At 49.2% G+C, this 23,250-nt stretch overlaps 1 protein-coding gene across 1 annotated transcript in view; it reads left to right on the top strand.

The window, feature by feature from the left end:
* The window catches only part of CUNH4orf50 (chromosome unknown C4orf50 homolog), a 64,296-nt gene extending 41,533 nt beyond the window's left edge, over positions 1–22,763 (top strand). Inside the window, exons 9-12 of the mRNA XM_028089830.2 lie at positions 3,134–3,316; positions 9,201–9,249; positions 17,870–17,994; positions 22,518–22,763. Of these exons, the coding sequence (XP_027945631.1) occupies positions 3,134–3,316; positions 9,201–9,249; positions 17,870–17,994; positions 22,518–22,763 (603 nt within the window). The remainder of the gene's footprint in view (positions 1–3,133; positions 3,317–9,200; positions 9,250–17,869; positions 17,995–22,517) is intronic.
* The last annotated feature ends 487 nt before the right edge of the window (positions 22,764–23,250 follow it).

Below are 23,250 nucleotides of genomic sequence, written 5' to 3'. Positions count from 1 at the left end.
GTAAATTAAGTGACAAAACCAAGATGTAAAACGTTTGAATAGTGTCATTTCCTATGTGTATATACATACGTAGGCATTCTGGTTGTGAATATGCAGGGTTGAGAACTGCGTGAGAGATCAGAAGAGGTTGGGAAGAGGAAGAAGGATTTTTATTTGTGTAGCTTCCTTGTTCTGACTACAGAGGGAACAAGAAGATGAAGGAGAAGAACTTCTAGAACAGCCATCTTGTTCTGTCTTAGGATTTTGTGGGTCAGCAATTTAGACAGGACTTGGCTGGGCAATTGTGCTCCACAAAGCATCAGTGGGAATGACTCGCTGGTATTCAGCCGGGTGTTGGGCTTGCCTGGAAGGTCCAGAGTTCTTCTACTCACGTACGCGTGCCGGATAATAATAATGGTTTACATTCAGTGAGCATTAACTGGATGTTCTAAGCAAAAGGGAAACAATTCATGGAGCCCTTGCTATATAACCCTCACTAATTGGGTAGGTGCTAATATTACCCCCACTTTACAGATGAGAAGACTGAGGCAGAAAGAGAAGTGATTTGTACAAGGTCACAGTTCTAGTGAGTGGCTGAGCCAGGATTGGGACCCAGGGTGTCTGGCTCAGTTACCCAGAAGTTTAACATGGCACCAAAAAAACTGGCATGTCTGCAGGAGGAATCCAGGAATGCTTCCTGCCCGAAGGAAGAGGCAACAGAACTGGCCCCACAGCGGCAGTCTGGCAGTGCTCAGAGCATCCTTCCTCCTCTGATCTTGCGGAGACAAGGATGGGAAAGGTCCCTGTGCCTCACTGAGAAGCCCATTTTGGGGGGGAAAGGGGACTAGAGCCAACCTCTCTGAGCCCAGCTTGCCTGGGGAGACGCTGGCTGTGTAAAAGGGGACTCAGCATTCTTAAGCACGTTGGTTCTCTTTCACCTTAGTGAGCTTCAGAAAAACCAACTGTGCCTATGAGGTCAATATTAAATGTCTCTTTCGAGCAAATAGAGCTCGGGTTTTCCCCATTCTAGATGTTTAGTCCATCTTTATTATTTAAAAAAAAAACTGGGAAGAAGAGAAATACCCCCCAAATTCCCATTTGAATCTAGTGTTTTCGTGTATTTTCTTCCAGTATGCTTTACATGTGTCTGAGATCCCACCACACCTACATGTCTGTGTCCTGCTTTTCCTGCCTGAGAATAATCCAGAAGGCCTGTCCTTGTCTGTCCTGAGCCCCGAATCTGCTGTTCGTGCTGGAGAACAAAGCACGAGATGCTGCAGTACATAAAGCTGCTGGGCCTTTGCTCCGTGGTCAGGTCCGTCTGTCCGTCCTCCCCGCTCCTGCCCCCTCTTTTGCATTCTCGTATATAAACACCGTGATGCACACATTTTATTAGAAAGATTTTCCCTACATAGCCAGACGTGTCTTTAGGACAGATTCCCAGAAGCGGCCTTACTGGCCCAAATGTTCTTCGCCATTCGGACGTGTTGTTTGTTGGAGACGACACATTTCACCTCCGATGTGACACCTGGATTTGGGAAGTGGACCCCGAGGGCCAGCCCTTTCTGTCCCGTCTCCGGGCGGGGTGCAGAGGGGGCCCTGGGCCCCACTGACTCACTGGCCCGACCCATGCTGGGGCCTCAGTTTCCTTAGATGTTAACTCAGAAATATGAGCCACGCAAGCCCTCAAGCCCTTCTCCCTCCCAGCGCTCCCATGTCTGTCAGATGCTCCGGTCTACGGCTGTGACATGGAGTGATGGTCATTCGCACTCACAGCTTCTCCTGACGTCAGCGGTGGAAACGTCCACTGTAATGCCCTATGAAAACGTGAAGCTTCCATGCTCCGCCCTCTTGTTTTTATCATTTCCTTGTACCTTTTTCTTCAACAAGGACCATAATCCCTTATAAACTATGAAGGCTGCCATATGCCAGGGACTTCACACAGAGTTTGTTCTAAGGTCCACAAGCAGCATGTCAGGAAAAGGGAACATGAGCCCCACCTTACAGATGGGGAAAACTGAGGCTCACAGGGGAAGTGACCTGCGCATAGTCACACAGAGCTACTTGGTAGCAGAGCCATGATTTCATCCAGCTCTATCTGATGCCAAAGGCTCCCCTCAGCCACACGGCCCCTCCAGGAGGTCAGATTCATGAAGAGCCCAGTAGAGTCACTGTCACCATCAACAAGGCCACCTTCTCTTGGGGGAGCCGCACGTACGATGTTCAACAGATGCTGGCCAAATGCACGAGGCCCTGATGTTTTGGGGTGGTGTGGTCCAGGGGGCCCGGGGAGCCCCACCCAAGTGTGCTGAGAGCCCTGACGTCCGAGTCAGAGCCCCCATTCCTGCCCTGCCTTCTTGCTGGGACTGGGTGTCCAAGTACCGCTGCCTAGGGGATGTGCCCAAGCCTCTGGGCAAAAAGTCCTGGCAGGAAAGGATCATCACCTCCTCCTCTGACGGAGCAGAAGAGCACACCAGGAGGGAAGGAGACTGGCCCAGGGCCACCCTCGAATGACGAGAGTCTGTCATCCCCTCCAGACACGCACAGACACGAGAGGTCATTTCAAGGTGGGAGGGTCACTCACTCATACCATTTGTATGACAAATCCCTCCCAAGGGCCATGCTGTGCCCAGCGATGGGCCAGCGAAGGTGCAGGGATCCAGGGCTGTGTCACTCTTGAACTTGAGTTACTCCCAAGCTATGTGGGAGACAGACCCACAAATATAAAAATCAACTGTCGTGATAGAAGGAAGCTGGGAGCCAAGCACAGAGGGACACGAGCTCCTTTTACCCTGGGGCCCTTAACGATGCCCATTGTACAGATGAGCAAGTCGAGGTGTAGAGAGGAGCTTGGTCACAGAGATGGTCAGTGGCGGAGTCCACACTCTTGACCCCCTGATCCTGGACCCTGTATCCAGAGGGCAGTGGGGAGCCCCTGGCGGGAGCAGAGTGCAGCAATGTGGTGACTTATTTTCAAAGCAGGTTCTGGCTTCTGGGCACGGGGAGGAATTGCAGGGAGGGGGCTGAGCTAAGGCAGTGCTGAGGGATGCAGAGCAGGGACCCAAGGCCCCAAGCCCAGCTCAGCCGACCAGCCCCTGAGGGTGCCCGGCATCCGTGGACCCACCTGGCTGTGTCTCTGCTCCCACACCTTCAGGCCAAGCTGGCTTCCCTGGTCCAGAAGTGCCGGGAGAGGAACCGCCTGATCATGCACATACTGCAGGAGCTGTGCAGACACGGGGCGGAGGATCGGCTGCTCTCTGAGATGGCGCAGAGCATGGGGGATGACGTGGTGCTGGCTGAGTACGTGGCCACCTTCCTGGCTCCGGGGCTCCCAGAGGTAGTTTCCATAGACAGCGCTGTCCCCCTTCCGGGGGCAGCTGTGGGCCCGTGAGCTCCCTGTCCACCCGCCTGACCTGAACTGTCCCTCCCCGCTTCCGTCCACTGAGCCCACCCAGAACGTGCCTAAGACTCCGGCCCCGTGTTGGCCCCCGTGCTCCCAGCTGGTACAGGAGGGTGATCTGGGCGTCCCTACCCTTAAAGTGCTTACACCCCAGTGCGGGAGACAGACACACGGACAGCATCAATACAGTGTCCTGCGAGCACCGGGGGTTCTTTCACTTGTGCCCCAGGGCCTTAGCGCTCACCACTCCCCCCACCCCGGCAAGAACCTCCTACCCATCCTCTGAGACGCAGTTCAAGTGTGACCTTGTCCAGGGAGACTTCCCTGAGTCCCATGGACCACGGAGTTAGCCACATCCTCTGTCCTCCGTGGCATATCAGAGGGATTTTCCCCTGCTGTTGTGGGAGCTTTGTCAGCACCCCTCTGTTGGGGCCAGAGCGGCCCCATAACCATCTCTGTCTCCCTAGTGCCTGGTCCAGAGAAGCTGCTCAGGGAATACTTGTTGAGTGAATGAAATCAGGAACTAATTCAATGAGGATCTCCTCTCCTAAGAGCCATCCAAAGAGGAAACAGGCCCAGAGAGGTTGGGAGGCTGACTCAAGGTCACACAGCCTCCAGGCAGTGTGGATGGTCGTGGATGCCACTCCACGTGGATGCCGTGGGGTCTGGGCTGCAGTGCGGGGTCTGGCACATCACCCAGGTCTGGTCCCGAATATCTCTGTTCAGGGGTCTGTGTTCATGGTGCGGTGGGTGCTCAGCTGAGGCCACAACTCACCCCCCTTCACACACAGGCAGGCACACAAACTCATTCCTGGGGACCAGCCAGCAACACCCCCCTCCCCAAACGCAGCTTCTGATGGTGTGAGGGCGAAGTACAGTTCCTTCTGTAGACAGAGCCGGCCCTGTTTTCCACACTCCTGCTCAGCAGCTCAGCACTAGCTCTACTCCCCCACTCCTTGGCCCTTCCCAGCCCAGCTCTGCAAGGCGTGCTTTCTCTGTCCCTTCCGTTCCCCCACAGCCCAAGAGGCGGAGACCTGGAGGCCAAGGGGTCTGCTCAGGGCTGCATGGTGACTCGGTTCAGAGTCAGAATTTGAATCCAGAGTCCCAGACTCCCAGTCCAGTGCTCATCTCTTCGCATGGATGGTTCAAGCCTCTTCAGAGCCAGCATAGGGCTGAGGAAAGAAGTTAGCAGCTTGCTGAAATGCTTGGCACAGTCTCTGTTGACTGGGGCAGGAGGGAAAGCAGAGTTCCAGGGGTTGGGATGCAGTAGGTGTCACGTGGGAGGGCCAGCTGGCTGTGTGCTGAGGGGGCATCTTAGCACTGAGAGCCCCACCCTCCAAGGGCTTCTCTGAAACTAGAACTAAAATGTTTGCTGGGATTGGATAGGCTGATAGGCTGACTTACAATGACCAAATTCAGAGAGACTGATGTATACACCTAAACACTAATTTATCAATTTCCTGTGAGGACTAGAACTATGTGCAGGCTGATGGATTGGATGGATGGATGAAAAAAATGTCAGCATATTCTTCCTCTAAATGGCAGAGTTGTCTGGAAAGTCAAGTTCATTCATTCATTCCTTTGTTCATTTGTTACTCACTGAACACTTATAATCATTTATAATCAGAATCCTTTTGGACACTGGGATGAGAACAGAGAGAGTTAATGGTATTGTCAGCCTGATTTCATTCATTTCCTGTAAGGATGTGCTCCTGGGGCCTGGACGTGCCTCCCGCCGGGCCAGGATGTCTCCCCGAGACCTGTTGAAAGCTGTGGCTAGTTATAAGCTTCTACTGTTCTAAGGTGGCTTTGAATCCACCCTGACTCATTTTGCATTACTTTACAGTTCCGCTCTCTAAGAACACCCCCATTTTCATGATTGGGGCAGGGGTGGGTGACTCATTGTTCTCTGTGCAAACCACAAAATCCACAGATACTTACTGAGCACCTATCGCCATACCCCAGACCTGGTGCTGAGCGGTGCGCAGAAATGGTGAAGCGGACAGACCAAGTGGACAAGAATCTTACAGGCTCCGAGCCTCAGTTTTCCCATCTGTAAAATGGCAACAGTATAGCCTACATGGCAGAGTTGACCTGAAGACAGATAATCTGTTAAGCGTCCCATACAGGGGGTCCCACTGGGTAGGAACCTGGCCTTCGTGTGGGCAGTTGTCAAGAGGGCACGCTCTGACGTCAGGGAGCTCCACCACTGCCTGTTTGCCGTAGGAGGGGACACTTATATGTACCCCTTAACAGTGCACGGGCACTTCCTGCATGATTTATGAAGCTCACTCAGGAGGTCCTTCCACGGGGAAGAAGCCTCATTATCCCTTCCCCAGATGGGAAACCTGAGGCTCAGTGGTTGCAAGTCTGGCTCAAAGACACACATCTCTGAGTAGCTTTCTAGCTCGGCCTTCTCGGTGTGAAACTGCTTCGTTGAGCCCAGCTGGGATTTGACCCCAGTAGGGGGCTTCTGGGTCCTGCCACTGCAGTCACGAGCCTGTGGGAAAGGGGGTGTAGCAGGTGCATGTGCGCTGTTGGGAGTCTGGGCTGCAACGCCGGGTCTGGCACATCCCACGTCCTCAATGAATTGATCCCTCTTGTTGCTGGAAGGCCAACCCTCAGCGTGTGGCCACTAGGCAGTGATGTGTCTAAGAAACCAAGGGTGGTGCTCCAGGCTGGCTGGATGGAGGGGCTGGGTGCCGAGGGGAGCAGTGGTGGGAGACTGGAGTGGGTGGGAGGTCACTTGTGCTTCATTCCTGAATGAGTGGGGGGCCAGCGCTGGTGTCGGAGCGGGGTCGCTGTGCTTCGGGAAGGCAGATCCAGCAGGCGTGTGGGCTAGGCCGGGCTGCCGGTGCCATGAAGGCCGTGCACATGGCAGCTTGTCTAGTTCAATAGCCAGTGACTTGGGCTGTGAGGACCGAGGGCCAGGCAGCCGAGCAGAGCCTTGGGGGCCACCGAGACCCTTGAGGTGGTGGTGGCAATTCCTCCTGCTGGCAGCTGGGCACTGACTTTATGGGCACTGACTCTCATTTCAGAGAACACAGATGGAATTCCCGATGCAGGTTGTGGAGCCTGGCTTGCAGCCTGGGAGTCCTGCCCGGCTGGCTGGGGAGAGACACGTGTGGGCTCGGGGTGGGATGCACCAGAGCAGAGGGAGCACTGAGGCTGGGCAGCAGGGCCGGCCTACATGCCAACTGAGGCCTTGCGGAAACATCTCTGGGAGGGCCTGGACCCTGGAGGCTCAGGATGTCTGGTCTCTGCCCTTGGGAGGAGACCCACACTGACCGCAGACGTCCAAGGAAGGACAGGCTGCCATTCGTTTGTTCACTGGATGTGGCGATTATGGCCGAGACTCAGCCCTCCCCTGTTCCAGCATGTTCCATGGATTAGCTCACTTCATCCTCCCAAGGCCCGCTTTATCAGGGGGAAACCGAGGCTCAGAGCAGTCAAAGAGCTAGTCAGGGTCACACCTGGGGCCGGCAGACTGGGGTTCAGAGCTATGTCCGCCCACACTCCTGCCCTTGGAGTAGAGTGCTCACACCTGCAGCAGATCACTCGGGTCAATGTGTATCTCCCGTTGAGTTGATGATTTTCTTGCCCTGGTGGGGCGGGTGATAGATGGTAAGCCTCGGCCCTCTGAGCACCTGTGCCTTTTCCTCGGGGCCGTGTCTGAGTCTCTTAGTTGGCTCAGGCAGCTGTAACAGAATCCCACAGGTGGGGGTTTAAACCACAAACATTCATTTCTCATGGTTCTGGAGCCTGGAAGTCAGAGATGAAAGTGCAGGCGTGGAGGGGGGCTGGTCAGGGGGTCATCTGGACTGCACCTCAGGAAGATGGAGGTGATCGGGGCAAGGGAGCTGCTCATTTCCCTCCTCTTGCCCTGCTCGTTTCTCTCCCCTCCACCTCCTGGAAAAAGCTTGCTTTCCTCTGAGTATTGTCAACAAGATCTATATATGGGCCTTCAGAAATGGATCTCGTCTTAAAAAGAAGCAGCGAGACTTGGAGCTCTAAACTCCCCTGATTCATTAAATCAACGACCCCAAGCCTGGGCCTCCAAGGATCCATGCAATTATTTTCTCTTTAGCTTTTGCCTTTTATGAAGTTTAGAATATTCCCCAAAAGTTTACAGAGAGAGAGAGGCAGGGGGAGCGGAACATGTAGGGCAAATCTTTGCTACCCTGTGTGGAACATCCAGTAGATATCCATTCTCATTGTATTCCACCAAAACCCCGCAAGGGACTTAGTAGAATGTCCATTCTACAGATGGATAGGGCAAGGCTCAGGGAGTTCCACTAACTTGGCCAAGACCATGGAATTGTAAGCAGCAGAACCAGGATTCAGCCTGAGAGTGTCTGGCTCTGAGCCTGTCCAGGCTGGTGGGATACAGGAGGAGCAGGAAGCAGAGAAGGACCACTAAAACCCTGATCACATGCCGAATGCAGTGCCCCCTGGAAGCCAGTTGAACGGATCTGAGGCTGCCCTGGATACGAAGGTCAAGGAAACCTTGTTCTCACGTTGAAGGCATCTGCATCGAATGAGACGCGATCTAAAGCCAGGTGCAAGGGGAGGCATGTGTGTGGAGCACGGGCAGTGAGCAGAGAGGAGAGAGAGACTTGATGGGGAAGAGGCTTCCTGGAGGAGAAGGTATGCACACCAGGCTTGGAAGGATATAGGGGGGTTATGATAGCTGGAGGGATGGAATGAAGGCACTCGAGACCCGGAGACATGCATGAGGGAGGGCCCTGGGGTGTGAACAGTGAAGGTGCTGGAAGATGTGTGGTGTCCCGGGCATATAAACACCGAGCGCTGAGAAGAGGCAGCGAGCGTGCCTAGTGCAGAAGGCTCCAGTCAGCGTGTGGATTATGGTCAAGCCATAATCTGTGCCCTTGTGCATTAGCTGCCGGATTCGTCAATCCCCTTTAGAGGGGACAGATGGTCCAGTTGTCCCAGCACAGCACATGGAGGGGCTTTGTGACAGGCAGGTGGCTGAACTCCGCCGGGTGGAGTCAGGGAAGACTCCACACAGCAGGGGACATTTGAATGAGGTCATGGCATACACACAGGGAGAGAGCGAGTGAGCGCCGGGGCCTTCAGGCAGGGGGGCCGCTGATGTAAGTGCTTGCTGGGCACGGTGGCTGGGGAAGGAGGTACCCCAGTGACCATCTCACAGGGCCCCTGCTCTACCAGAAACACCCATGAAGAGGCAAGGGCGGGGCCGCTGGTCTGGCATCTGACCTGCCTTCGAGGCCAGCACTGATCTTGAACCAGTTAGGGGCTGCCAGGCCAACCAGCCAAGTTGCCATTGCCACACCATCTTGCAGACCCCGTGCGGTCATGGGATCCAGGAGGACCACCACCCAGTCGATGGGGTGGCATGGGGGACTCGGGTTCCAGCCCGACCTGAGTTCCTGGGCGACTGAGCCAGGGACTCCAGGGGCAGCTCAGCGATCAGCTCTCACAATGTGTCGGTCGGACCTCCGTGGAGAAAGAATATTCCTCTTGGAAACTCTTGCTGTCCAGCTGCCCTCCATTTACCCACTTTCAACAGCAGTTTCTAAAACACATTAATCACAGGCTCCGTTTGGAGAATGAATTCGGGTGAAGGAAATGCAGTCGTTTCCCTGCACCTGTATTCCCTCAGAGCCGGTCCTTCTCCTCTGTGGGCCACGGGCAGGGGAGGGACGGGTGGAGCTGCGCAGGGAATGTGCTTCCTGCAGGGAGGGGTGAGAAGCCTGCTTCGTTCCAGTTGCGGCCACCTTCGTGGGGCTTTTTCTCCTGAGCCGTTCAGAATAACTTGCTGAGATGTCTTTTCTTCCAGACCAGCCACCATCTGGATGTCGAGTCTGAGAAGGCAGCTGTTGTAAGAGGTCAGTGCGATCTTCAATTAGGAATATCTCTGTGCTCAGACACGGTCCAAGCCAGCAGGACGACCTGACGGGTGGGCCTGGGTCAAGTGTGAGGTGAGGTGAGGTGAGGAACGGAACCCCGTTTTCTCCCCCCTCCTTCTTGACTTGGCCCTGCCTTCTCAGTTCACAATGTAAGCAGAACACAGTCGGAAAAATACGGTCTCTGCAGAAGTAGCCCAACTCCTCAGCCCTGCAGTTTCACTCCTGGAGATTCATCCTACGTGAATAATTCTCTGTGTGGAAAAGCTCAATGGACAGGTGTATTCATGCCAGGGCATTTCTAATAATGAAAAACTGGAGGTGTCGGTGGGGGCGGATTGCCCTCCATCATTGTTAGTTAACCCATAGACTCAATGAACTATTGGTCACTAAAATCATGCTGCTAAGCCTCATGTAATACCATAGGAATGATGATATTCTCCTAAATTTTTAAAAGCTAGGGAATGGAATGTAAGGGGTGATTACACTGAGAAAGCTATATAAGCACATCTGGATGATTGGCAACATACGCTAGCAGATAAATTCTAAACGTGGTTACTTAGAAAGATGGTAATAGGGGTGATTGGTTGTGTTCTGTTATTTTTATTATGAAAAGAGAAATTAAGATGCTACCCAGGCAGGCAGAATTTCCGTAGTTAAGTGCAGCATGCTCTCAGCGTGGGGGAAGGAAGGCTTCTAAGGATTTGTTTAGGGTTATGTTCATATCAGGGGCTCAATAGAAACATGGAGAAAGTATGGATGGTGTTGACTTTAGGCACCTGAGCTACTCATGAGATCTGCTCATCTAGCAATTCTTTTTTTTTAATTTTTTATTGTTATGTTAATCACCATACATTACATCATCAGTTTTTGATGTAGTGTTCCATGATTCATTGTTTGTGCATAACACCCAGTGCTCCACGCAGAACGTGCCCTCTTGAATACCCATCACCAGGCTAACCCATCCCCCTACCCTCCTCCCCTCTAGAACCCTCAGTTTGTTTTTCAGAGTCCATCGTCTCTCATGGTTCGTCTCCCCCTCTGACTTACTCCCCTTCATTCTTCCCCTCCTGCTATCTTCTTCTTTTTCTTTTTTCTTAACATATGTTGCATTATTTGTTGCAGAAGTACAGATCCGCGATTCAACAGTCTTGCACAATTCACAGCACTCACCATAGCACATACCCCCCCCAATGTCTATCACCCAGCCACCCCATCCCTCCCACCCCCCACCACTCCAGCAACCCTCAGTTTGTTTCCTGAGATTAAGAATTCCTCATATCAGTGAGGTCATATGATACATGTCTTTCTCTGATTGACTTATTTCACTCAGCATAACACCCTCCAGTTCCATTCACGTCGTTGCAAATGGCAAGATCTCATTCCTTTTGATGGCTGCATAATATTCCATTGTGTATATATACCAGCTCTTCTTTATCCATTCATCTGTCAATGGACATCTTGGCTCTTTCCACAGTTTGGCTATTGTGGACATTGCTGCTATAAACATCGGGGTGCACGTACCCCTTCGGATCCCTACATTTCTATCTTTGGGGTAAATACCCAGTAGTGCAATTGCAGGGTCGTATGGTAGCTCTATTTTCAACTGTTTGAGGCACCTCCATACTGTTTTCGAGAGTGACTGCACCAGCTTGCATTCCCACCAACAGTGAGGGAGGGTTCCCCTTTCTCCGCATCCCCGCCAACATCTGTCGTTTCCTGACTTGTTCATTTTAGCCATTCTGACTGGTGTGAGGTGGTATCTCCTTGAGGTTTTGATTTGGATTTCCCTGATGCCGAGCGATGTTGAGCACTTTTTCATGTGTCTGTTGGCCATTTGGATGTCTTCTTTGGAAAAATGTCTGTTTATGTCTTCTGCCCATTTCTTGATTGGGTTACTTGTTCTTTGGGTGTTGAGTTTGATAAGTTCTTTATAGATTTTGGATACTAGCCCTTTATCTGATATGTCATTTGCAAATATTTTCTCCCATTCTGTCGGTTGGCTTTTGGTTTTGTGGACTGTTTCTTTTGCTGTGCAAAAGCTTTTTATCTTGATGAAGTCCCAATAGTTCATTTTTGCCCTGGCTTCCCTTGCCTTTGGCGATGTTTCTAGGAAGAAGTTGCTGCGGCTGAGGTCGAAGAGGTTGCTGCCTGTGTTCTCCTTTAGGATTTTGATGGACTCCTGTCTCACGTTTAGGTCTTTCAACCATTTGGAGTCTATTTTTGTGTGTGGTGTAAGGAAATGGTCCAGTTTCATTCTTCTGCATGTGGCTGTCCAATTTTCCCAACACCATTTGTTGAAGAGACTGTCTTTTTGCCATTGGACATTCTTTCCTGCTTTGTCAAAGATGAGTTGACCATAGAGTTGAGGGTCCATTTCTGGGCTCTCGATTCTGTTCCATTGATCTATGTGTCTGTTTTTGTGCCAGGACCATACTGTCTTGATGATGACAGCTTTGTAATAGAGCCGGAAGTCCGGAATTGTGATGCCGCCAGCTTTGCTTTTCTTTTTCAATATTCCTGTGGCTATTCGGGGTCCCTTCTGGTTCCATACAAATTTTAGGATTATTTGTTCCCTTTCCTTGAAAAAAGTGGATGGTATTTTGATGGGGATTGCATTGAATGTGTAGATTGCTCTAGGTAGCATTGACATCTTCACAATGTTTGTTCTTCCAATCCATGAGCATGGAACATTTTTCCATTTCTTTGTGTCTTCTTCAATTTCTTTCATGAGTATTTTATAGTTTTCTGAGTACAGATCCTTTGCCTCTTTGGTTAGATTTATTCCTAGGTATCTTATGGTTTTGGGTGCAATTGTAAATGGGATCGACTCCTTGATTTGTCTCTCTTCTGTCTTGTTGTCGGTGTATAGGAATGCCACTGATTTCTGTGCATTGATTTTATATCCTGCTACTTTACTGAATTCCTGTGTGAGTTCTAGCAGTTTTGGGGTGTAGTCTTTTGGGTTTTCCACATACAGTATCATATCATCTGCAAAGAGTGAGAGTTTGACTTCCTCTTTGCCGATTTGGATGCCTTTGATTTCTTTTTGTTGTCTGATTGCTGTGGCTAGGACTTCTAATACTATGTTGAATAGCAGTGGTGAGAGTGGACATCCCTGCCGCGTTCCTGACCTTTGGGGAAAAGCTCTCAGCTTTTCCCCATTGAGAATGATATTCGCTGTAGGTTTTTCATAGATGGCTTTTATGATATTGAGGTAGGTACCCTCTATCCCTATACTCTGAAGAGTTTTGATCAAGAAAGGATGCTGTACGTTGTCAAATGCTTTTTCTGCATCTATTGAGAGGATCATATGATTCTTGTTCTTTCTTTTGTTAAGGTATTGTATCACGTTGATTGATTTGCGGATGTTGAATCAACCTTGCAGCCCAGGGATAAATCCCACTTGGTCGTGGTGAATAATCCTTTTAATGTACTGTTGGATCCTATTGGCTAGTATTTTGGTGAGAATTTTTGCATCCATGTTCATCAAGGATATTAGTCTGTAATTCTCCTTTTTCATGGGATCTTTGTCTGGTTTTGGGATGAAGGCAATGATGGCCTCATAAAATGAGTTTGGAAGTTTTCCTCCCATTTTTATTTTTTGGAACAGTTTCAGGAGAATAGGTATTAATTCTTCTTTAAATGTCTGATAGAATTCCCCTGGGAAGCCATCTGGGCCCGGGCTTTTGTTTCTTGGGAGATTTTTGATGACTGCTTCAATATCCTTAGTGGCTATAAGTCTGTTCCGGTTTTCTATTTCTTCCTGGTTCAATTTTGGTAGTTGACACATCTCTAGGAATGCACCCATTTCTTCCAGGTTATCTAATTTGCTGGCATAGAGTTGCTCATAATATGTTCTTATAATTGTTTGTATTTCTTTGGTGTTGGTTGTGATCTCTCCTCTTTCATTCATGATTTTGTTGATTTGGGTCATTTCTCTTTTCTTTTTGATAAGTCTGGCCAAGGGTTTATCAATCTTGTTAATTCTTTCAAAGAACCAGCTCCTAGTTCCGTTGATCTGTTCTGCTGTTCTTTGGTTTCTATTTCATTGATTTCTGCTCTGATCCATATTATTTCTCTTCTCCTGCTGGGTTTAGGCTTTATTTGCTGTTCTTTCTCCAGCTCCTTTAGGTGTAGGGTTAGGTTGTGTATTTGAGACCTTTCTTGTTTCTTGAGAAAGGTTTGTATTGCTCTATACTTTCCTCTCAGGACTGCCTTCGCTGTATCCCAAAGATTTTGAACAGTTGTGTTTTCATTTTCATTGGTTTCCATGAATTTTTTTAATTCTTCTTTAATTTCCTGGTTGACCCATTCATTCTTTAGTAGGATGCTCTTTAGCCTCCATGTATTTGAGTTCTTTCCGACTTTCCTCTTGTGATTGAGTTCTAGTTTCAAAGCATTGTGGTCTGAAAATATGCAGGGAATGATCCCAATCTTTTGGTAGCGGTTGAGACCTGATTGGTGACCTAGGATGTGATCAGTTCTGGAGAATGTTCCATGGGCACTAGAGAAGAATGTGTATTCCGTTGCTTTGGGATGGAATGTTCTGAATATATCTGTGAAGTCCATTTGGTCCAGTGTGTCATTTAAAGTCTTTATTTTCTTGTTGATCTTTTGCTTAGATGATCTGTCCATTTCAGTCAGGGGGGTGTTAAAGTCCCCCACTATTATTGTATTGTTGTCAATGTGTTTCTTTGCTTTTGTTATTAATTGCCTTATATAATTGGCTGCTCCCATGTTAGGGGCATAGATATTTACAACTGTTAGATCTTCTCTTTGGATAGACCCTTTAAGTAGGATATAGTGTCCTTCCTCATCTCTTATTACAGTCTTTGTTTTAAAATCTAGTTTTCTGATATCAGGATTGCCACCCCAGCTTTCTTTTGGTGTCCATTAGCATGGTAAATGGTTTTCCACCCCCTCACTTTCAATCTGGGGGTGTCTTTGGGTCTAAAATGAGTCTCTTGCAGACAGCATATGGATGAGTCTTGTTTTTTAATCCAATCTGATAGCCTGTGTCTTTTGATTGGGGCATTGAGCCCATTTACATTCAGGGTAACTATTGAAAGGTATGAATTTAGTGCCATTGTATTGCCTGTAAGGTGACTGTTACTGTATATTGTCTCTATTCCTTCCTGATCTATGCTGCTTTTAGGCTCTCTCTTTGCTTAGAGGACCCCTTTCAATATTTCTTGGAGGGCTGCTTTCGTGTTTGCAAATTCCTTTAGTTTTTGTTTGTCCTGGAAGCTTTTTATCTCTCCTTTAATTTTCAATGAGAGCCTAGCTAGATATAGTATTCTTGGCTGCATATTTTTCTCGTTTAGTGCTCTGAAGATATCTTGCCAGTCCTTTCTGGCCTGCCAGGTCTCTGTGGATAGGTCTGTTGCCAATCTAATATTTCTACCATTGTAGGTTACATCTCTCTTCTCCCGAGCTGCTTTCAGGATTTTCTCTTTGTCTCTGAGACTCATAAGTTTTACTATTCGATGTCGGGGTGTTGACCTATTATTATTGATTTTGAGAGGGGTTCTCTGTGCCTCCTGGATTTTGATGCCTGTTTCCTTCCCCACATTAGGGAAGTTCTCTGCTATCATTTGCTCCAATATACTTTCTGTCCCTCTCTCTCTTTCTTCTTCTTCTGGGATCCCAATTATTCTAATGTTGTTTCGTCTTATCGTATCGCTTATCTCTCGAATTCTGCCCTCGTGATCCTGTTTTTGTTTATCTCTCTTTTTCTCAGCCTCTTTATTTTCCATCATTTGGTCTTCTATATCACTGATTCTCTCTTCTGCCTCATTTATCCTAGCCGTTAGTGCCCCCATTTTTGATTGCACCTCATCAATAGCCTTTTTGATTTTGACTTGGTTAGATTTTAGTTCTTTTATTTCTCCAGAAAGGGTTTCTCTAATAACTTCCATGCTTTTTTCAAGCCCAGCTAGTATCTTTAAAGTCAGGATTCTGAACTCTAGGTCCAACATCGTACTAATGTCCGTATTGAGTAGGTCCCTGGCTGATGGTTCTACCTCTTGTTCTTTTTGCTGAGGTGATTTTTTTCGTCTTGTCATTTTGTCCAGAGGAGAATAGATGAATGAGAGAACAAAATGCTAACAGGTTAACAACATCCCCAGCAAATAAACTGTATACAAATCAGAAAAGACCTGAAACCAGGGGAAAGAAAGGGAAAGAAAGAAAAAAGAAAGAGAAAAAAAAGGAAAAAAAAGATATAAACAAAAACAGAACAATACAACAAAAGCAGAATATGATCAAATATGATCAGGCTAGTGCATAGATCAGTGCCACACACTAGATTTTGGGCGTATTTTGGTGTGTTAGAAAAAAGTGCCTCCTAAAATTTTAAAGGAAGAAAGACATATATGTACAAAATAAGGGTTGATACAATGAAGGGATAGAAGATGACTGTAAAGATGAAAATTATATAAGATTTTATAAAAGGAATTGATAAGATAAGAAGTTGTTTGAAAAAAGAAAGAAGAAGATTTAGAAAAAAAAAAGGGAGAGAATGTGATCAGGCAGGAGACTAGAACAAAGCCATACACTAGTGATTTAGGGTATATTTTGATCTGTTAGAAGAAACTGTATCTCAAAATTTTAAAGAGAGAACAACTTATATATATATGCCAAAAATAAGGGTAACTACTATGAAGGGATAAAATATGACTCTAAAAATGAAAAATAAAAAATGCTTTTTTTAAAAAAAGGGATTGATAAGATGTTGGTTGAAAAAGGGAAAAAGAAAATTAAAAAAAAAACAGTTAAAAAATTAATTTTGATGAACTAATGAATCATGGTAAAAAAAAGCCATGAATTCTATGTGCAGTATTCCCCTAGCGCTGGAGTTCTCCCGTTCTCCATGATCGGTAAACTTGGTCTTGGCTTGCTGGCTGTTCCGGCTGATCTTCTGGGGGAGGGGCCTGTTGCCGTGGTTCCCAAATGTCTTTGCCGGAGGCGGAATTGCCCCGCCCTTGTCGGTCCGGGCTAAGCAAGCTGCTCGGGTTTGCTCTCAGGAGCTTTTTTTCCCTACAAGCTCTCGGTACAGCTGGAGGACTAGGGCAAAAAATGGTGGCCTCCCAATCTCCACCCGGAGGAGCTGAGAACTCGGGGCCCCGCTCCTCAGTGCGCCCCCTGGAGAAAAGCAGTCATTCCCGTCTCCCTGGTCTCCGGCCGCACTCCGTGCTCACCCGGCCTGTGACCGAGCGTTTCTATCTCTGGCACCCGACCCCGTGTGGAGTCTCCAAACCCAGCAGATCCCTGCGGTGCGCTCCCGTGCCGCTCCTCCGCGGGGAGGAAGGGGAGTCTCCCCGGCTCTGCCGCTTGTTGGGTCCCTGCTGGAGGAGCAGTGGCCCGACTGGGCCGCGGATCCCAGTTTATGGCCACCCCGAGCTGAGAGCCCACGCCTCGGCTCCGTCTCTGCAGCTGGCTTCCCCGCCCCAATACCCGGTAGCTCTGCCGCACTCAGACACCCCCAGTCTTTCTGTCACCCCAAGGGTCCTGAGACCACACTGTCCCGGGAGGATTTCACCCCCCACTTAGCCACTGGAGCGACGTCCCTCAGCGGAGCCGACTTCTAAAAGGTCCGATTTTGTGTTCTGCGGCTCTATCACTTGCCAGAAGCGGCCGTCGGAGGCCCCCTCCCCCGCCGTCTATCCTCCCGAATATCGCCTCGGATTCACTTCTCCGCACGTCCTACCTTCCCGAAAGTGGTCGCTTTTCCGTTCAGAGAGTTGTTGCTATTCTTTTCTTCGATCTCCTGTTGAGTTCGTAGGTGTTCAGAATGGTTTGATCCCTATTCAGCTGAATTCCTGAGACCAGACGAAATCTAGGTCTCCTACTCCTTCGCCATCTTGCTCCTCATCTAGCAATTCTTAATACAGGATTCTGTACTTACCAGCTGTATATTCTTAGAGGAGTTGATTAACCTCTCTGAGTCTCAGAGTCTTATCTTCTAGAGGAGGACTATAGGACCTTTCTCAGGAGTGTCTAGTGCCTAGCCCAAAAAGAGAGACCTTTTCCCTGTCTTTGTCTGGCCAGGCTGGACCTGTCCTCCTGTACCTTCCTCTCCTATCCTTGCAGTCTGGGTGAGCATCCGTTTTCACGGTTGGAAGGGCATAATTCCACTTGGTCCTGCATCTGCCAATAATTTTTGCCAGTGTCCTTCCTTCTCTGGGCTCAGCTTCCACACCTTTAAAAGAAGGAAATGTGCTAGATTGATTGAGTTATTTGTACAGTCAACATTTCTGGAAAACTGCTGTGTACCAGATCCCCTGTAGGTGTTTCAGGGTTTACAAAGATGGGTCGGCTTGCAGAGGTGGTGGTCCCTGTATTGAATGAGCTGGCAGCTGGGGAAGGAAAGGTGAGGCAGGAAGGCAGTTTTCTAGGATAACCATGACCATGGCAGGACCATCAGAGGGGTATGAATGAAGCACTCGAGAGTTCGAGGATACCCGAGAGGGCCTCTGTCATGGGATGTGGGGATCTCGGAATAACAGAGACTGGAAAAGGTTATTCCAAGGCTCAGAGCCTTGTTGATTTTTAGAATAGATTTCTGGTTTGAGGCTTGACTGAGAATACTCTCTTCTAGCTCAGAAATACCTCCTGAATCCCAAAATGGACAGTATCATCATCCAAAGACCTTTGCATTCAGAGTCCTGGCCTGTTCCCGAGGCTGAATGGCCAGCACAGATGGCTCGACTGCATTCTCTGAAGGTAAGAGGCCACCAGTCATGTAATTTCTTAGATCAGCTTTTTTTTATTAAAAGTGTAACACACATACGGAAAGGGACCTAACTTGTAAGTGTACGGACCAACGAATTATCATGGAGTAATGCCCAGAAAGCCATCACCAGGTTGAGAACTGGAAAATGCCCAGCCCCACAGAGACAGACCCCTTGGCTTCCCCTCCTGGTCTCTGTCTGTTATCTCTTTTTTAATTTGTGGGTTTGGTCAAGTCGTGTGTTCTGTGTCTGGTTATTTTTCATCGAGAGCTGGACATCATGTGTGAAAACTTGAAGACATCATTTGAGGTTGATAATGTCTTCATCCAGAAAGGGCTTCCTTTTGCTTGTTACAGGTGATGAGGCCAGGACAGAGACAATTCCTCATGTCACAGCTGGTTCAGAGATGAGTTTCAGTACTTGCGAGGTCTGCTTTCCTTCCTATTCACTCTTACTCCTTGGGCACAGCCTTTTGGGGTCCCGACCAGAAGCCTGTAGTGTTTATCAGCATCTTTTGTCTGTGGCCCTTGTCGGTCCCATGAGGCTCTCAGAAGCTCTGCTTAGCCTTCTGCCTCTCAGCCACCACCAGCTCTGCCCTCACCTCAAGGGAAATACGGTCTCCACGGCCATGCAAGCTACTCCGGCTTGTCTCCTGTTTTCCATTTAAGTCCCTCAGATCCTGACCATATTGGTAGCTCTTGGATGGTTTAAATAGATGCTGTGTTATGTTCTGTCCAGCTTTTCTGGTACTTACTGGAGGTTTGGTCCAAAATGTCCTAATCAGATGCAGCCCAAGCAGCCTTCTCTTTTCCCAGAGAAAATATATTTTACTTATGAGGTGTGGAGTCTGATAGGCCTGAGTTCAAATCCCAGCTGTAGTTTGGTGTGATGGTGGGCAGATTACTTAACGTGTCTGTGTTTCCACCTCCTCGTCTGTGACATGGGGCTAATACTGCCTACTGCTAGTATGAGCACAAAATCAGGGAAGCAGGGCAGAATGTGTGTCTGAACAAGAGAGATGCTCAAGAGGAGAAAAAAAAAAGCAGCCATGACTCAGGAGGCAACTGATCTTATTCTTAGCATTTTATTTGTTTCCTTCTACTGGCCATTCCTGTGGCTTCTCTCCTGCCTCCATGATTATATTAATTTGTTATCTAAAAGCTGGAGAGAGGGGCACCTGGGTGGCTCAGTCAGTGAAGCGTCTGCCTTTGGCTTAGGTCATGATCTCAGGGTCCCAGGGTCGAGCCCCACGTCGGGCTCCCTGCTGAGCAGGGAGCCTGCTTCTGTCTCTCTCTCCCTCTGCCCCTCCCCCAACTTGTGCTTTCTCTCTCTCAAATAAGTAAAACCTTTAAAAAAATAAAACCTGGGGACAATATTTACCTCTTGGAATTGTTGAGACAGTTCAGTGGAATCATAATGTGCTTACTATTCTGCCGGGTGCAAGAGACACACATTCAATAAATGTTAGCTATCGCTATTGACCTTCTTAAACCTTTTTTCCCCCCCTGACTGGTGACTTTCATTTTAAATTCCTCGTCTACAGGTTTATCGCCTAGGAATGAGAACTTTCTTTCCAGCTCTGGTCTCTTTCTAGGAAAATTACCTCTGACTTTTAATCTTTGGCCTGGCTTATCACAAGCAGGTGGGAGGTATTCTCAACAAAGGGAACAATGCCCGTCAAGACAGAGGGGTGAGTGCTCCTCAGGGGTTGGGGGAGCTGCGAGCCGTTAAACGTGGCTATGGCACAACCCGAGAAAGTGTACAGAGGAGTCTAGGAGATCCCAGTGATGGTGTGGATGAGAACAGCAATGGGAAAGAAAACCCCCACTCCCGCTTCTTCAATGCTTGCTTACTATGTACAATGCACTGGCTTTTCCAGTCCTCACGAGGGGCCTACAAAATAGGAATCAGCATTAACCCCCTTTCCCTATGAGAGAAGGTGAGGAGCAGAGGGGGTACCCAGTTAGTAAGCGGCAGAGCCGGGGTCCAGCCCAGGCAGCCTGGCTCTGAAGCTGGTGTGGACAGATCGAGTGGGGCCTTCCCTGGGGGGATGGGAGCAGTCCCTCCTACCTCCAGTGCAGCCCAGTCTGGAATTCAGTGTGAGAAAAAAACCCTCAAAGGTGTGCTCTAAGTGGTGCTGGCCAGAAAACGACAGCTACCGTCTCAAGGACGTGGTCGGAGCAGAACTTGCATGAATGAATGAACCAAAAGTGCACCCTAACACTCATATGGTCCCAGGTTTCTCCATTATTCTTTAACTTTCTCCAAAGTCATCACCACGCCTGTAGGATGCCACTGGATGAAAACCCTTCCTTTGTTGGACAGAATTTCCAGCCCACAGGACGTTTTTGGGCCTTTGCAGCAAGATGAGGGAATGTCAATGTCGACATTTCTGTTTCCATGCTTCACCCAGCACTTGGCTGTGGGGGGCCTTCCTGAGTAATTAGAGAGAGGCTGGTGGGATCTTTCTCTAGAGGGTCACATGAGCACCTCGCTCTCACCCCCCAGCACAGCGCTGTCACTCCCCTGCTCAGTTGTGCTTTTGCTCAGTCGTAAAGGACATTGAGGAACAGAGCCCTCTGCCTTGCAGAAAAACAGATTGTAAGCCATGGATCCAGGCTGGCTCGGGGCAACAGCTTCCTACGGGGAAAATGAGTTTGTTAAGTAATTGCACCAGGGGATCAGTGACCCGTCAGCAAAATGAGGTCATTTTTGAAGGACAGTAACTAAATTTGTCACATGTCGCAATTCTATTATTTTATGGTTGAGCTTAGACCACAAAAAAAAAAAAAAAAAACCCCGAAGGGAGCCTAAAAATACACAAAAATATCCTGAAAAGGCTGGTAAACCTTTGGTGATTGAAGAAATATTTGTCCCTATGTCACTTTACCCTGATCCTGTCACTCGGTCACCGAAGACCCCTCATCCATCCTGTGTTTAACAGCAGACTGTAATGGTGAACAGTGCGGGCTCGGGGGTCCTGTGGCCTGGGCTCACATCCTGACTTTGCCTCCTATTGGCTGTGTGGCCATAGGCAAGTCACTTAACCTCTCTGGCCCTCTGTTTCTTCATCTGTGTAATAGGATAATAATACTAGTTACCTCTTTGGGTTCAAGACTGAATGAATCAATATGCATACATTGCTTAGCATGATACCTGGCCCATCACAGGAGCTCAATGAATGTTCACCATCGTGGGTTGAACCATATAAAATACGCCCCCGTCCTACAAAATCTGTGGTTTCATAAGGTTTAAACTATTCTTATTAGGATAAGTCCAGTTTCCTTAAGTCGCTGTTTGCATTCAGTGCGTACATTACTCTACATGGAATGACCTTCAGTTTTTAACACCGCAGAATCCCGCTCCTTCCCCAAAGTCTGGCTCAGACACGGCCTCCTCCAGGAGGCCTTCCTACTCCTCAGTGTGCAGTGGTGCTTCCTTCCTGGGTGCTCCCTGGCGGCTGCATGGGCCTCTCTTCCGGCTCCATCTCTGCAGAATTGCTGTACATGTGTCTGTCTGCCTGTACCGCTGGGTGGGGAGCACCCTGGGGGAGGGGCTGGTCCAGGCAGGGCCCGCAGGGCGGTACCCGGCACCCCTCACCCCCTCTCCTTTTGCGCTCTGCCTTTCTCAGCCATCGTCCACTGCTGGCACTGAGAGGGCGCTGAGCGTGCACCATTGCGCACGGTCACTGCCCCCCTGGGGTCGCCGGAGAAGTGTGCGCCATTCCACCTGTCTGACCGCTGAGGCACAGACCGCTAGTCTGTCAGCCAGGGCACTGAGCAGGGATGGAAGTAGGACTTGCACTGCTGAGCACAGGGGTCCTTCCTTCCTGTCATTTGCAGGGAAGGCGTATGATAAACGCGGGATGCTGGGCATGAAGGGCTGAGACTGTGTAGAAGCTGCTGGGGGAGCTCCAGGAAGGGTGGGGTCTTGAGGAGGTTGGGTGGCTTGGGTTTGAGCATTGAGCTAGTCTCGCCAGAGCGGCATAGATGTAGGTAAGCTATTTAGAGTGTGTGAAACAGGCACCGGGTTCCTCATCCATCGTGCGGGCCTGATGGCCACCTGGCGGGAGGATTCCGTGGAGACGGGTGAACCAGTTCGTTGAGAAGAGCCTTGGGCAGTGCTGGGCATGAGGTCGGCATCCCGTTGATGCCGATTTCCTTCTGATGGGATGGTCACCATCTCTCGACCCTGCGAACAAGAAACCTTAGAGCGGACCCCTGCTCTGTGGGGACAGCCATCAGCAACCCTCTTGGCAGACACCTGCTGGGTGATGTGGTGGGAGCCACCCCCCCAGCCCTGGCTCCTCACCCGTGGCACCATGATGGCATTGTGTGCCTCGTTGAACTGTCATAGAAGGAAATGAGCAATGCAGGGGGACCCCTGGTGGGAGGCCTGGAAAGTGATCAATACATATTCCTCATCATTGCCGTCTCTTCCCTGGACGAATGTGGGATCGGGGGCTTTTATGAACATGTAGAAGCAGAGATCATTTCATTCTGCTCTTGCCTCCAGCTTCCCCTGCCCTCAGGGTGGACATCTGCTCCTGGAGTGTGCCCAGCTGAAGCCGCCTCAGAACCAGCACTCCCCACACAGCACCTGCAAGAAGAAGGTGGACTGTCCTGTCCCATCCCCCGAGCTGATGGCCTCTCGCCACCCTCTGAGCTCCTGAGTCCTGCAAGGATCCTGGCTTTCCACAAAGAGCTTCGACAAAGCATTTGCAGCAATTCCCAGGTCAATAAATCACCGCTGGAGTTATAAATTTAATAGAACCACTCATGCTCTGGGGCCATTTCATAGACTCCATAAATATTTGAAGCAGAACCTTCAGACACTGCTTTAAGAAATTGGTAGCAATCAAAGCCCTCATTCAGTGGCAAGTGGTTTTGCCTTTGGCTTGGGCGGTGGGGGGATCCGTGTTGGTTGTCAGAGCTTGGGAGAAATGCTGGAAGGAGCTCATACATTCTGAGGGCTTCGGCTTTGGCTAATGTCAAGGCAGCAGAGAGAGTATTTACTGTACCAAAACCTATTGAATGACAGGTCCGATGGTTCTCCACTGGGCATGATTTTTCCCAAGCAGGGAAAAATTTGGCAATGTCCAGAGACATTTTTTGTCGTCCCAACAGGGAAGTGCTCCTGGCTTCTAGTGGGCAGAGGCCAGGGATGCTGTTACACATCCCACGATGCACAAGACAGCATCCTACAACAGAGATTTCCAACCCAATGTCAACAGTGCTGGGGTTGGGAA

This window comes from Eumetopias jubatus, unplaced genomic scaffold, assembly GCF_037043125.1.
Source record: "Eumetopias jubatus isolate StellerSeaLion01/CBP00866 unplaced genomic scaffold, mEumJub1_p1.0 scaffold_2, whole genome shotgun sequence".
NCBI classification, from domain to species: Eukaryota; Metazoa; Chordata; class Mammalia; order Carnivora; family Otariidae; genus Eumetopias; species Eumetopias jubatus.
This window is presented reverse-complemented; position numbering and strand designations above follow the sequence as displayed.